Source organism: Panthera leo, chromosome B2, assembly GCF_018350215.1.
Source record: "Panthera leo isolate Ple1 chromosome B2, P.leo_Ple1_pat1.1, whole genome shotgun sequence".
NCBI lineage: Eukaryota > Metazoa > Chordata > Mammalia > Carnivora > Felidae > Panthera > Panthera leo.
Genome location: NC_056683.1, coordinates 132,122,266 through 132,136,232, shown reverse-complemented (window position 1 = coordinate 132,136,232; position 13,967 = coordinate 132,122,266). Strand labels below are relative to the sequence as shown.

General features: G+C 35.4%; 1 protein-coding gene across 6 annotated transcripts in view; it reads right to left on the bottom strand.

Annotated features, from left to right (window-relative positions):
- The window catches only part of STXBP5 (syntaxin binding protein 5), a 168,461-nt gene that overhangs the window by 94,591 nt on the left and 59,903 nt on the right, over positions 1-13,967 (bottom strand). For all 6 annotated transcript variants that reach the window (XM_042940033.1, XM_042940035.1, XM_042940037.1 and 3 more), the window contains exons 7-8: positions 13,029-13,112; positions 9,586-9,709 (exon numbers count right to left, since the gene is read on the bottom strand). In XM_042940033.1, the coding sequence (XP_042795967.1) occupies positions 9,586-9,709; positions 13,029-13,112 (208 nt within the window). The remainder of the gene's footprint in view (positions 1-9,585; positions 9,710-13,028; positions 13,113-13,967) is intronic.

Genomic DNA, 13,967 nt, shown 5'->3' with positions numbered 1-13,967 from the left:
TATTACAGGTATTTTTCCTAGACTCATTTACAACTGAATTCTTAGAAAATTTAAAAAACTGCACAAAAGTATACATTTAAATAATCAAGTCTATCAGTCTTAATCATGTGTCCAGTTAAGAAAACTAAAAATCTTAAAATGCCAATTCTTCCACAATTAATTCACAAATTTAATGTAATTAGAATTCCAACAGCTTTTCTTGGATTTGCACAAAATGACCTTAAAGTTCACATGGTCAGCTCACTACCTATGAATAAGCTAAGGAAAACTAGGAAAGGAAGGTGACTTCCAGAATGACAAAGTAAGGACCTCTGTGAACTCTCTCTCCCACAAAAATTTAAATACTAGCAACTAAAGTTAACCACTTCAGAACTGTGAAGTCACAAAACAAGTGGAACATTGTCTACCCAACAGAATGATGGAAACTCGGGGCGGGGGGGGGAGGGGGGATGTTCTGATGAAAGGCTATTCCCAACCTCCTCACTCCCCAGCTCAGTGACTAGACAAACAGGAAAAAGCAATAATACATGCCATCACAGAGGGTTGAAATTTCGCAATTCCATCAAAACCAGCTTTGTTAGACCACAATCATTGATATTTTGTCCCAACTCACAGCTCCCTGGAAACTATTCCCAAGATATCGTGGCAATTTCATTTGACACAGACATCAGCTTAGGGAGACAGAAGGTCTCATACCTGCAGGGCAGCACAGATACAATAACAATTTGCTGGTGGTATCACAGTTGCCTAAGGCTGTGGTTTCAGGTGTGTCAAGTAAGAGCCTGGGCAAGAATTTAAAGAAAATCCTGAAAAACTAGACATACACTAGGACTAAAAGGTTGCATACAGGTGCAAGGTCATGTGCATGCTCAGAAAATACCTAGGAAAGAAGGAAGTCACTCTTTGATTTTGAAACCTTGAGCAAAGAGGAAGTTAAAAAAAGGAACATGCAGAAGTAAAATGGGCTATAATGTCTACTGTTAGCAGGAATGTTGTAAAAGAAGTACTCATACATGGCTGAAGGAAATGTGTAATGGATACAGTCTCTTTGAAAGGCAGCCTGAGAACATTAATTAAAAGCAGAAATACTTATAGGGCGCCTGGGTGGCTCAGTTGGTTAAGCAGCTGACTTCAGCTCAGGTCATGACCTCACGGTTAGGGAGTTTGAGCCCCACATCGGGCTCTGTGCTGACAGCTCAGAGCCTGGAGCCTGCTTCAGATTCTGTGTCTCCCTCTCTCTCTGCCCTCCCCGACTCATGCTCTGTCTCTCTCCCTCTCTCTCTTTCAAAAATAAACATTCAAATTTTTAAAAAAAAAAATACTTAAAACTCTAACCCTTAGGAACAGCAATTCTACTCCTAAACATTTATTCCATAAAAACAAAAGGACCAATGCCTACCAAATATGTACAAGATGGTAATAGCAACATAACTTGTAGTGTATTTTCAAGAACTGAAAATAAAGTGAACGTCCATTATTTTGGAATGGCTGAACACTGGGAAAAACTGGGACACAAACAATTGGCTATTACATGACTATTAAGATGAAGGAATTAGAACTATGCCAGATGACACGAAGAGACTTTCCTCAAGTACACTGGATTCGGAAAACATACAAAAAAGACTAATATAATTCTGTGTTTTGGAAAACAATGCCCAAACCCTCATATTTACATATATACATGTACTAATATATATAATTTTAGAAGCATATTTATTTTGGAAGAACACCTGTAAGATTTTTGACAGTGTACCTGGTAGGACAGGAAAGGGGACCGGGCTGCTAACATGGGGAAAGGCTGAGGGAGAAGGGCCTGGCAAGATACGATCACATTTATGGGATCCTTGGTTTCCCTTCCTTGGTTTCATGCTTATTACGAAGTTCTTCCCTGCCCCCACATCATTTAAGTTTCTTTTTGCAGTATCTTATAATTGCTTTACAGTCTCACTCATTACATTTCATTATTTTGTGAAGTTTATTTTGGCACAGGGAAAGTATTTTTCCTCTAACAATTTCCGAGCTATTTTTATAGTTCTATTGAGCTGTAATTGCCAGACAGCAAAGTGCACAGATATAAAGTGTACAATTTGAAGAGTTGTGATAGAGGTATGCACCTACCAGCGCTATTTATTGAACCATCATAGCTTTCCCACGGATTCAAAATGTCACCTTTATTACATTAAATTTTTATAAATACACACCTGTCAACTGGTATTAGAGCATCTAATCCTGCCTCAAGATCCCAGGGAATCATCTCTTCCCCTCTTTGTATGAAATGACAATGTAATGAAACTTGAACCTCTGGCATCCTAATTTACAAAAACCAAGTGGCCAGTGACAAAGTAAGCAGAACACCAGACGGAGGGACTGGAAAGGACTGCTAGGAGAGAAGACTGGTTTACTGAGTGGGGAAGGGGAATTGAGAAAAAAAGAAAGGTAGAAAAGGACACCTAAATCTGAAAATTAGTCCCTCACACTGTACAAGGAACACAGGATTTTAACCACTATTTCAGTATGTTCAGAAATACAGGGCCTTCCAGTAAGTTAAATGTCTGCTCTGACAGCCAGCATCAGGCCTTTATTCTCCTTCTACCCCCCAAAGTTCTAATGAAAGTGTCAGACTGATAAAACTTGAGAATGCGGACATAAATTTTATATTTATTTTCTCAAAGGTTACTTTTGTATACATTTTGCTTCATGAAGTAAACAATTATTCAACTGTAGCTCAATTTAATTTATTTCAATATTCACCACCACTCTTTCAGTGGCTAGGATGAGTTTTAAAGAAGGACATTGAGTGGTGTATCTACTGAATCCTTACAAGTTGAAGCTTTTATATGTCATGCACAAAACATGGCTAGGGACAAAATTCTTAGCTTTTGTCTTGCTCAATAGTCTTCCATGTTGTTCCACCATGTCCAGCATTTAAACTTATAATGAAGTTTAAAGCCAGTCTGATTTTTATTTCTTTGTAAGTAAACTTTTTTTCCCACCCCCTATAAGGATGCTGCAGAGTAGTTTCATTATCTCCGTAAGTCAAAAATGTTGCAGTTTTTATAGTCATCTTTCTTCATTAATCTTGTGTGGACCTTAATGAGTCCTTTTGATCAGCATAGTCTTTTTTTTTTTTTTTCCAACTCAGATTTTTAAAATTATGTCACCAATCATTGCTTCATTACAGAAAAATTTATTCATCTGTAATCCTAGATTAACCATTTTCTAAATCAAGTAAGTAACAAGGCATAAGATTTAATACAGCACATATACAGGATGTTTAGAGGATCACCTGATTTCACCACTAGGTGTCATTTTACCTCTTACTTGCTATGTCACCCGAGCAGCAAAAATCTGTGCTTATTCAGCTTGTGCTTGTTCAAATACCTGTGAACTGCCTTGATAAGTTGTTGAAAAGAGCTGGTTAATTATAAAACAACTTAATAAATCATATAAACCTCCTTGTCACATCTGATTTCTTATCTCTTACTATGCCCTGTTCTCCATTCCTGTAAACCACCCAGCCACAAAGAATTGGTCTAAGCCCTGTAGATTAAATTCCAGAATTGTATTCACGTATGTCCATTTCTTCCCATTTGTTGTCACGATCGAAATCTTCAATATTTATTGTTTATAAAAGCTTCTTAATTGGTCTCCCTCTTCTGCCGCCAGCTCAACTGATGCACTACCATCAAAGTAGTATTTCCAAAATATAGATTTTGTTTCTCATTGTAAAATCATTTAGGTCTCCATCACAAAGTCCACCGTGGTAGCCACCACTCATACACGGCTACTTAACACCTAAAATGTGGCTAGTCCAAGATGTGGTATAATTGTAAAGTACATATATTTCAAAGAGTATAAAAAAAGAATGTGAAATATCTCAAGTTTGTATAAAAAAAGAATGTGAAATATCTCAAACATTATTAAAACTAATTTGACCTTTTTCAACAGTTACTGGTATAGTTACTAATAAATTTAAAACTACACATGCAGCTTGCATTACATTTCTATTGGACGGTGATGTTCTAGAAAATAAAATGATTCCACTGGAGAATCACACCGTTAACAATACTAGTCTGAAACGAGGAGGGTGTTCTTTCTTTAATGAGTGTGAAGACACCCCAGCTGGAGATATCTGAATATGTAGTTTTTGACTCTTGGCCAAGGGCAACGGGAGTTATGATATGCTTGTTCAAGTTCCAAAACGCCCCAAAACTCCCCTGGTAACCCCGAGTGTAACAGTTTTACTGATGGCTGGCAATGGGCCTAATTGGTTTGGCAAGACTGGCTTGATCACTGAAAGGGTAAATTGAGTTCCTCAGAAGTCAGATGGTGGTTGGAGGGAGACTCAGCACGATCCTTGTGTACATGTAAATGCCTGTGGGAGCTTGGATATGGGACGTCTCTCAGAATGCTTACCTGCGTTATGTTTCTCCTGCTGCAGGATGATATCCTTTGCCTTGAAATAAAAGCTTTATTTGCATATGCTCTGTGGAGTCTGGTAAGTCCTTTCAAATTCATAAACTGAGCAAAACTTTGTAATGAACTATATAAAGAACTGCAATATGGTTTTATTATTTATTGAATGTTTTATGCTTCCGGTGAATCTTAAAGGTAGACTAATACAATTTTTTGCATGTCATATCTTTAAGATACTGTATTGACTTTTACTTATGTAAGATTTTATTTTCTCTTCAGTGACACTTAACAGAATTAAAGTTTCCCAACCTTGGTTTATTTCTTAATAAGTAGATTAGACTGTACCAATTAATAAGCTTTAGGAAATAAATTTTAAAATATCATGTCCTTTAACGGACATCTATTGATTTTAACCATCTATCACGTCTATCTCCTTTGAGAATCATCTGATTTTGATGAAGGTGACAATCAGAAAAATCTCACTCTGATTGACACACACATACCCAGGATTAGAGGGGAGATCCTGTGGTGCCCTGAACCAGCAAATCATAGAATCATTATGATTGCTTCAGGGTAAATATGTGAGCCATTCCAGGATTATCAAGTTCTTCCCTCCTAAATTATGAAAGCTTGTCTGTCCTAGGAGACAAACAGGTAAAAAGAGAAAAGCGGAACTCACCCTTAGGCTTACCATATGAGATACAGCATTTATAGCCCACCAAGATGAAATGACTTTGCAGTCAGTAGATTGAACAAATACTGCTTTATTTCCACAGATTCACAAAACTTTACACCTTAAAAATCACCTTGTTCACCTTAGATGACACTAAGTCCCAGAGAATAGTAATTACCTCCACAAAGTCATTTCACACATAGCAAAGCTAGAGTTACATTCCAGGTTTTCTGATTGCCAAAGAAATGTTCTCTGCAATTCATAAAAACTAGATTAAAGGGAGCTATCACTGTTTTAGTCAAAAATCACCTATTAACTATTTTAGACACACGAATGAAAACTTTCTGAAAAAATGTAACTATCAACCATCTTTATATGCATTGTAAAGTTATCCAACATTGTATCAAAAAATTATCTTAAATGAATTCAAATTATTTTCCTTTACTGGAAATCTGATCGTTACTATCTAGATAACTGCTGTGCCCCTCAGAAGAAGAGTCCGGCAAACAACTTTAGCTATGAAAGATATCATCAAAGGGTAACTGGAACATAATAGCTAACACATCTGGAGAACTATCTTACGATTCAGTTATAGTTCAAGCCCATCATTCCCCAAAGTGTACTTCATAGAACACTAGAGAACCACAAGATGTCCTCCAAATAAAAGATACTAAAGTCAAATAAGTTTGTGAAAAGCCACATAAAATAAATGCATTTGTAAACCGTATAAATAATATATATAGGGATGTACCTATATGTGTGTACGTGTATATACATATATACTCTTAGAAATTCGTAGCACACATTAAAGGTTATGAAGTATTACAGTGAAGAAAATGCTCAATTTTAATTCAGCATTTCCTAATCTTCAACTATAACATGCTTTTTCACCAAAAAATTCATTAACGTAAGAAAAATTTGTATTGTGAAATATATTTTGGGGAACAATACTCTAATCTAAAAATCTTTTGGTACTATCCTATCAAATAAATACCAGACCCAGATTTATAATTATTATAATCACATATGTATAGCACATCACAGTTTTCAGGTACTTTCACTTATATTTTGTTTATTTGATCCAGGATATAGAACAGTGCCTATCACATGGTAGCCCCAATATTTGCTGAATTTAAGTAAAAATAATCCCCACAACAACCATGTCAGAAGGCTAAATTCATTTATTATCCCCATTTATAATTGAGGATGTTGAGGTTCAGAAATATTAACTGACTTCCCAAAGGCCACAGACCTAGAAACTAGGGAACCAGGGCTTGACCACAAATCTTCTGACTTTAAAACCCCATGTTAGGTTGATTACGTCTTCTGAACAAATTCTTCAAGGACATCTCAAGCTATTCCTTACCTTGAACGTCATGTAATAAAAGTACTGGCAGAAGTCTTAAAGTACAATCATTTCCTGACTATCAAGGTAATGCTTACAAATGCTTTTTAAGAAGAAGATACCCAACCATTAAATGGGTTTAAATATAAAAAAAATCAAAATGGACAAAATTTTAAGTCTAGTATATTTAAAGTAATTTACCATAACTGTTAGAAAGTAAAAGCAAGAGACAACAACAGAAGACACTAATGAGAAAATAACCCTAAATTTCAATCCATCAAAGCAGACATTTAGTACACCCAAATTATACACCACAAGTATGGTTATATATGGAATATATGACACCTTGTTACGGCATGAAAAACACATTTTTCTAGTTTAATGTATAAAAATGTATTTAGTTTTGTCGCTGAAATCAGTTATTAACATAAACTTAACTCTGGTAGGTTACCCACCCTTAGCAATAAGCAGTAAACATTATTACTATTGAAAATAATTCATATTTTATTAAGAGTACTTCTGATCATATACATTTTTAGACTGCTATTATATGCAATAAATGCCATCCTACTTTTTCACACCTGCCACAGAAAAAACTTATTTACACTTTATTTGGATTCTAATTTTGAAAAGAACATATTACTACAAATATTCTGTCTTATTCATTTAAAAATAATTTTAGCTAGTGACTTTGCTAAGATACTACAAACTCTATAGAAACTTTATGCCACTTCTGAAAATCTGCTCTCAAAGAGCTAAGATTTTGGCATAAAAAGGGATCAAGATTAAACAAGAAAGTCAACATTTGGCAATTATCACAGTAAAGTTAATCCAGCCAAGAAACAACAATGGGTGCTAAAAACAGAGGGTATAATTTTGAGGAGGTACAGTATGTTGATACAGTCTCAAAGTACTCCCTTCAAATCAAAATATTTACTGATTACAAATACAAGTTAAAATAGTTATCAATTTCAAAGGGAAAACGAATGCTGTAATAGAGAGCTCTGACAGAAGTTTAATCAAGGGACCAAGGTATAAGATACCATCAATGTGGACAAATCAAACACAAGTTCCACTTGGAAGGCAGCAAAAAGAAAGCAAACCTTTTCAGAGAGTGCAATCTGAATCTAAGCATGAAAAAACATCAGACAAAACTAAATGCAGGCATATTCTATAAAATAACTAACCTACAATATTCAAAATTTGTCAGTTATGAAAATCAAGAAAAGGCTCAAGAACTGTTCCAGTTGGGAAGACACTGAAGAAACATGACAACTAAATGTAATCTGCATATAGACCCTTTTGATAAAAGGCAAAAGGTGGTGATACAGGAGAATGTTCTTATTTGTAAGAAATAGATACTGGAATATTTGGGGGTGACTGAGCAGTATGTCAACAACTTACTCTCAAACCGTTAAAAAGAAAAAAAAGTACCATTCTTACGTAAAAAGATAAAAATTTAGATAAACTTAAAACTGCAAAACCAATGTTGTATATTTCTATCATCTTTGATACTAGTTTCATTTTCTCCTGGATTTGAAATGAAAGGTTTGAAACTAATCATCCACTTTTTGGTTTTCAGGATTCTTAGGATGTAGAGGTCTTAGGAGATCCTAAAATTTAAGGGAATTCCTAGGAGTATCACCAAGACTAGAGAACTAGGCACTAATAAAAAATGAAAATATATTAAGAAAAACTGGAACCTTAATCATTAAGGGCTATCCTCTGGATGCACACATAAATACACCTGTTGCAAATTTAAAATAGTTTTTCTGGAAGACTGTTACCACAAAGCAATGGTAAAGTATATCACAATGTGTGGCTTTAAGAATTACTATTTTTTTCTAGAAAACAACTCTAAAAACCCATCCTGACACAGGTAGATAAACCGTTAATTTTACTGTTTCTTTAATTTCTATGTTGCAATAATTTAGATTAATATTTTTTTAAAGTAGGAACTGATCATTTTAAAGCAAAAAATAAAATATTAGCAATACTACAGGATATTCTTCAATATACTACCAAAAAATAACAATTCCTTTAATCTCCCTAAATTCACTGGTTAAGAATCTCTTAGGGTGGTTGGAGAATGCAGATTAATAAAGAAATACAAATTCCTAAGCTTCATTCAAAACTCAAAGAAGGCCTTCATAATCTCTTCATAAACACCCTAATAAAACCTTCTTAAGAGGTTCTGTCAATAGAGCTTGCACAGAAAAGAATTAACACAGCAAGCTTGAGACTGCTATCCCTAGAAAGGTTGGCTTGCAGGGTTAGCTCTTGGTTGGCATCTGGTAACTGGCTTTTGAGATGGTTTCCACAATGCCGATTCTGATAAGGGTGACACAGTGTGCCTAAGCTGTCTGTATGAACAAAACAATTTATGACGAATCCCTGCTTTCTTTCTGGGCATCTGAAATTTTGGTATGCGCTAAAGCAGAAAGTGTTGGTGGAGAGACTCCAATAAAAACTCCGAACCCCTGGGCTCATACGAGGTTCCATGTTAGACAACATTTCACATATCTGGTAACAACTCATTGCTAGAGCAAGTAAACATGTCCTGTGTCACTTCACTGGGAGAGGGCTATTGGAAGCTTCTTCCAGACTTTACCTCATGTACCTTTTCCGTTTGTTGATTTTACTCTTCATCCCTTTGCTGAGTCCTGGGAGTCTCACTAGTAAATCATCAAACTTGGGGTGACCTTGGGAACCTTTGACATAATTCTTCAATGCATAAAATTACCTTATGTAGAGTTCAAAGTGTTTCAGTATACACACACACACACACACACACACACACAAGCTGCACACACACAAGCTGCATGCAACTTGCAAGTGATAACTTTAAGATGAGAAAGGCTTAAAGTCCTATATCTTTCACAAAATTATTCACTTTTTGGACTACTGGACAAACAATATTCAGAAGACAATGTGCCATTCATTTGCTCAAAGTTCAAATTTGAAGTATCAACTGTAAATACACTTAGAGAGTTTATTAGCTGGTTGTTACATTTTATTTCCATATGTGTATATATTTTTAATTTCCTTAAAAAAACCCTCATCCTTATCCTCAAAAACAAAACAAAAAATCCAAATTCAAAACAGTTTAATGTACACAATTTTTGTAGCGTTCAAAGGGATACATTCTTACCATGTGGAGTGATTGTCTGTACAGGTTTAGCTGGGGACCTCACATTCCATATAGTCAAGGTGCCGTCTGAATGACTGCAAATAAACTGTTTTCCCTCATGATGCCAAGCAACAGAGTGAATAGCCTATAGAAGAGGGGTGAAGAATTCCATTTTTAGAAAGAAAATCTCAACACCAAGCTATATACAATCAATATTATAATTTTCAACTTTAACCTTTTCCTATTTTCCAAGCTAAAGTCAACATGTTACAACCTTTACATTCCCATTAGCCCTCTTATAATGCAAATGAAATTTAATACGATATTGACACTGTTTTAATTCTTTTTATTCCTTAAGCCAGCATGAGGATGATATAATAGTGATATATGTATTAGCAACACATTCACGAAAACAATGTATTCTTATAGTTTCTCAGAATAAACTATAGCTAAACTTAAATTATCAAGTAGTTACAATCAATATCCCATCAGAAAAAAAATTGGTTGCATTAGATTAGAACAGATTTTTTTTTAAACATTCTTTTTTTTTTTTAATTTTTTTAACGTTTATTTATTTTTTTTTTGAGACAGAGAGAGACAGAGCATGAATGGGGGAGGGTCAGAGAGAGAGAGAGACACAGAATCTGAAGCAGGCTCCAGGCTCTGAGCTGTTAGCACAGAGCCTGATGCGGGGCTCGAACTCACGGACCGCGAGATCGTGACCTGAGCTGAAGTCGGCCGCTTAACCGACTGAGCCACCCAGGCGCCCCTAGAACAGATTTTTTAAATCAACTAAAACTCTAAGACAGAAACATAGATTTGGAACTAAGATCAACTAAAAAAAAAAAAAAAAAAAAACCTCAGACTCAGCTCCAACATGTTACCCATCTCTCACAGTAATGAGATGATTTTTAAAATCTGAAGAGACCCTTTTTTGATTAGAAAGTTATTTTATACCTCTGAGCCACTTAAAAACTATCTGAGAAATATTTTTATATGACCAAAGTATGTAACCTTTCAATTTTTGTTCTAATATTATTCTGTCTGCAAAAAAAAAAAAAAAAAACACAAAAAAAAACACCAAAAATAAAATCACTCTCCTAGGTCCTCTTTAAATAACTTCTCAACTCAAGTTGATAACACTCCTAGTTCTTCATGGTCAATTGACTTTAAAAGCTGCCCTACTGGAATATGGCAGAACTGCTGAGTGCAGCACAAAACCACATAACTGAAACTTAAGAGCTCCACTCATATACAGGTCAACGTTTACTATTATCTCATTCGATTTAATCTTGAACTATTTTAAACTATCAACGTTTACTATCATCTCGTTCAATTTAGTTTTTAAAATCTGCTCTGACTTTAATGTAGAAAATAGATTTACAGGTCAAAACTTTCAATGAAATTATAGGAACCTTCTGTTAAAAATATTTTTTTATACTTTCAACGAGATCTTGATTATTGAGCCACATGCTGCTTATAAATAAAAACTTAAAAAACTATGAAAAAAATAGACACAAAGTATGCTGCTATGAAAACAAAAGAAATTCTCTTTTAGTTCTGCTTACAAAGATACTATGCAAATATTAATAAAGTATTCCAAGTATTACTATAGTTTCTCAATGTCATCTGCTATTTAAGTAACTGAAAGCATCAATACAAAGACATGACATATTTTATCTTAAAAACAAGAAAAACCACTGATACACCTCCTAGCTCTAGTCATTGAATTAGAAATCATGACCCTTACTAATCCCCAGATTACAGTTACTGGATACCATTTCACACTGACTGAGCCACATTTCATAAGAAAAACATCCTAAGTTTGAAACAAAAATATGCAAAATTAATAGTTACACTTTGTTATAATAATGGCAGGGAAGCTATCCGTGACTATTATCACCAAAGAATTCAGGAACCAAAAGGAGGAGGTTCACTGACCAAAAATGGAACAATCTGAAAATCAGTAAGAATAGTAACTTCAACGCGTCAAAGGAGAGCAAACATGTTTAAATCCTTAAGTACATAGTGAAACTAGAAGCAAGAACAAATTGGTCATCATTGAGATTACTAGAGAACAACCCCTTTAGAGTAAATATCGAAGTAAAATGAGAGAATCATTGATGCTTTTCTTAAGAACTGTACTACTATTAACCAAATAGTAGATGAGAAGAAGTTTCTCTTTACACTCAAGTGTCTGAGTTAATAAGTAGAGGAGGAATTACAGAATTACACCTTCGTTTTGCAACCTCTATCCATTAATAAATCTAGGCCTTGAACAACACTGCCTGCTCACCTCACAGACACTAACACTCCACCTAACAGAAATGCATCAGCATCATTTATGAAGAAGTCTCGCTAAAAATGAAAAATGAATCTGAATTCGATCAAGCCTCAGCATACTATCCATTTTATAGGAAATCTAAGGGCAAAAAAAAAAAAAAAAAAGTTAAACACAAGAGGGACGGAGCCAGAAAAATCGAGTCTTTGGGAGACTCTACCTTTAACAAATAAATGGCCATAAAGAAGGAATGCAGGGGTGCCTGGGTGGCTCGGTCGGTTTAGCGTCTGACTTCGGCTCAGGTCATGATCTCACAGTCCGTGAGTTCAAGCCCCGCGTCAGGCTCTGTGCTGACCGCTGAGAGCCTGGAGCCTGTTTCAGATTCTGTGTCTCCCTCTCTCTCTGCCCCTCCCCTGTTCATGCTCTGTCTCTCTCTGTCTCAAAAATAAATAAACGTTAAAAAAAATTTAAAAAAGAAAGAAGGAATGCAGTAAGGAGGGAAGGCAAAAGGTGAGGAGAGGCCTACAGTTTGTGAGACTTAAAAGACATTGGTCAACCACAATCAATCTTTATTTGGATCTTTTTTTTTTTTAATTTTTTTTTTAACGTTTATTTATTTTTGAGACAGAGAGAGACAGAGCATGAATGGGGGAGGGTCAGAGAGAGAGGGAGACACAGAATCTGAAACAGGCTCCAGGCTCTGAGGGGTCAGCACAGAGCCCGACGCGGGACTCGAACTCACGGACAGCGAGATCGTGACCTGAGCCGAAGTCAGACGCTTAACTGACTGAGCCACCCAGGCTCCCCTTTCTTTGGAACTTAAAACAAGTGAAACTATACTTGTCTACAGTTTACTATGACTTGTATATAATAAAAAAAAATAGGATACATTTATTAATTTTCTGGTAAATGACAGAATACTTCTAGGAGAACCAACGAGATAAATGGCTGACACTAGTCCCAGGGGTAAAGGGATTAAAAGGCCAAAAGACAGGGGTGGAGAAGAGATTTTTTTGTTTTTTAAATCTTTTAAGCTATGTGATTATCTGTTTTATATATTTAAAAAGTGTTACAATTACAAAGGTTGCCTCAACTAAAATCACCAATTAAGTTCTTAGAGAAGCTGTTCTGAACTAGAAAAATGACAAAAATAACGTTTGAGTAGCAAAACTAATGTTATTACCTCATCATACGTGTATCTGTAGTCGGCTTTCTTTGATTTGAGGTCCCATAACACCACTGTTCCAGATTCGAAGCCAATCAAAAGCTGTAATAAAAGAAAATGCCATATGACCTAGGAATGATATTAATTATGTGAAACATTTATTTGCTGACAATAAAGATAAATATTATCATTCACGTTTTAAGTATAAAATTATAATTACACATCTTCATTGCTAATCATATGAATGATGAGGATACTGCACTGCAGTATATTATATATTATATATTAATATTATACATTACATACATATATGTTTGATGATTAGTGACTCAGCATATATAACTAGTTATTGAGAAAGAAAACAGTACCATTTTGAAGTCCGGTGTGTACATTTTCATTAATTAATATAACATAATAAATTACTAACTAAAAATTAACATTTGTAGGTGCTTTCGAGTTTACAAACTCTCCTAATTCAACACATTTTAGATAATCTCACTTACTCATCTATCTATTGATAAGTTCCAAGTTATATCCAGCCTAGATCCTTCTCATGAGATTCCAATTCCAGTGGTCACGGCTCCCTTTACTAACTCCGTAAGAGCCTCAAAGTAAACGTGTCCAAAAGTGAATTTGTTATTTTCCCCCTACACTGTGTCTCTCTATTTCCTGTCTTAATGTTCATTAAGTTGCTCAAACAAACATCTGGAGGATCATCCCTAACTCTCGTCTCCCTCATCAGGGAAAATCATCCGGTGATTTTAAAATTACGTTCCAGTCGGTTAAGCGTCCGACTTCAGCCAGGTCACGATCTCGCGGTCCGTGAGTTCGAGCCCCGCGTCAGGCTCTGGGCTGATGGCTCAGAGCCTGGAGCCTGTTTCCGATTCTGTGTCTCCCTCTCTCTCTGCCCCTCCCCCGTTCATGCTCTGTCTCTCTCTGTCCCAAAAATAAATAAAC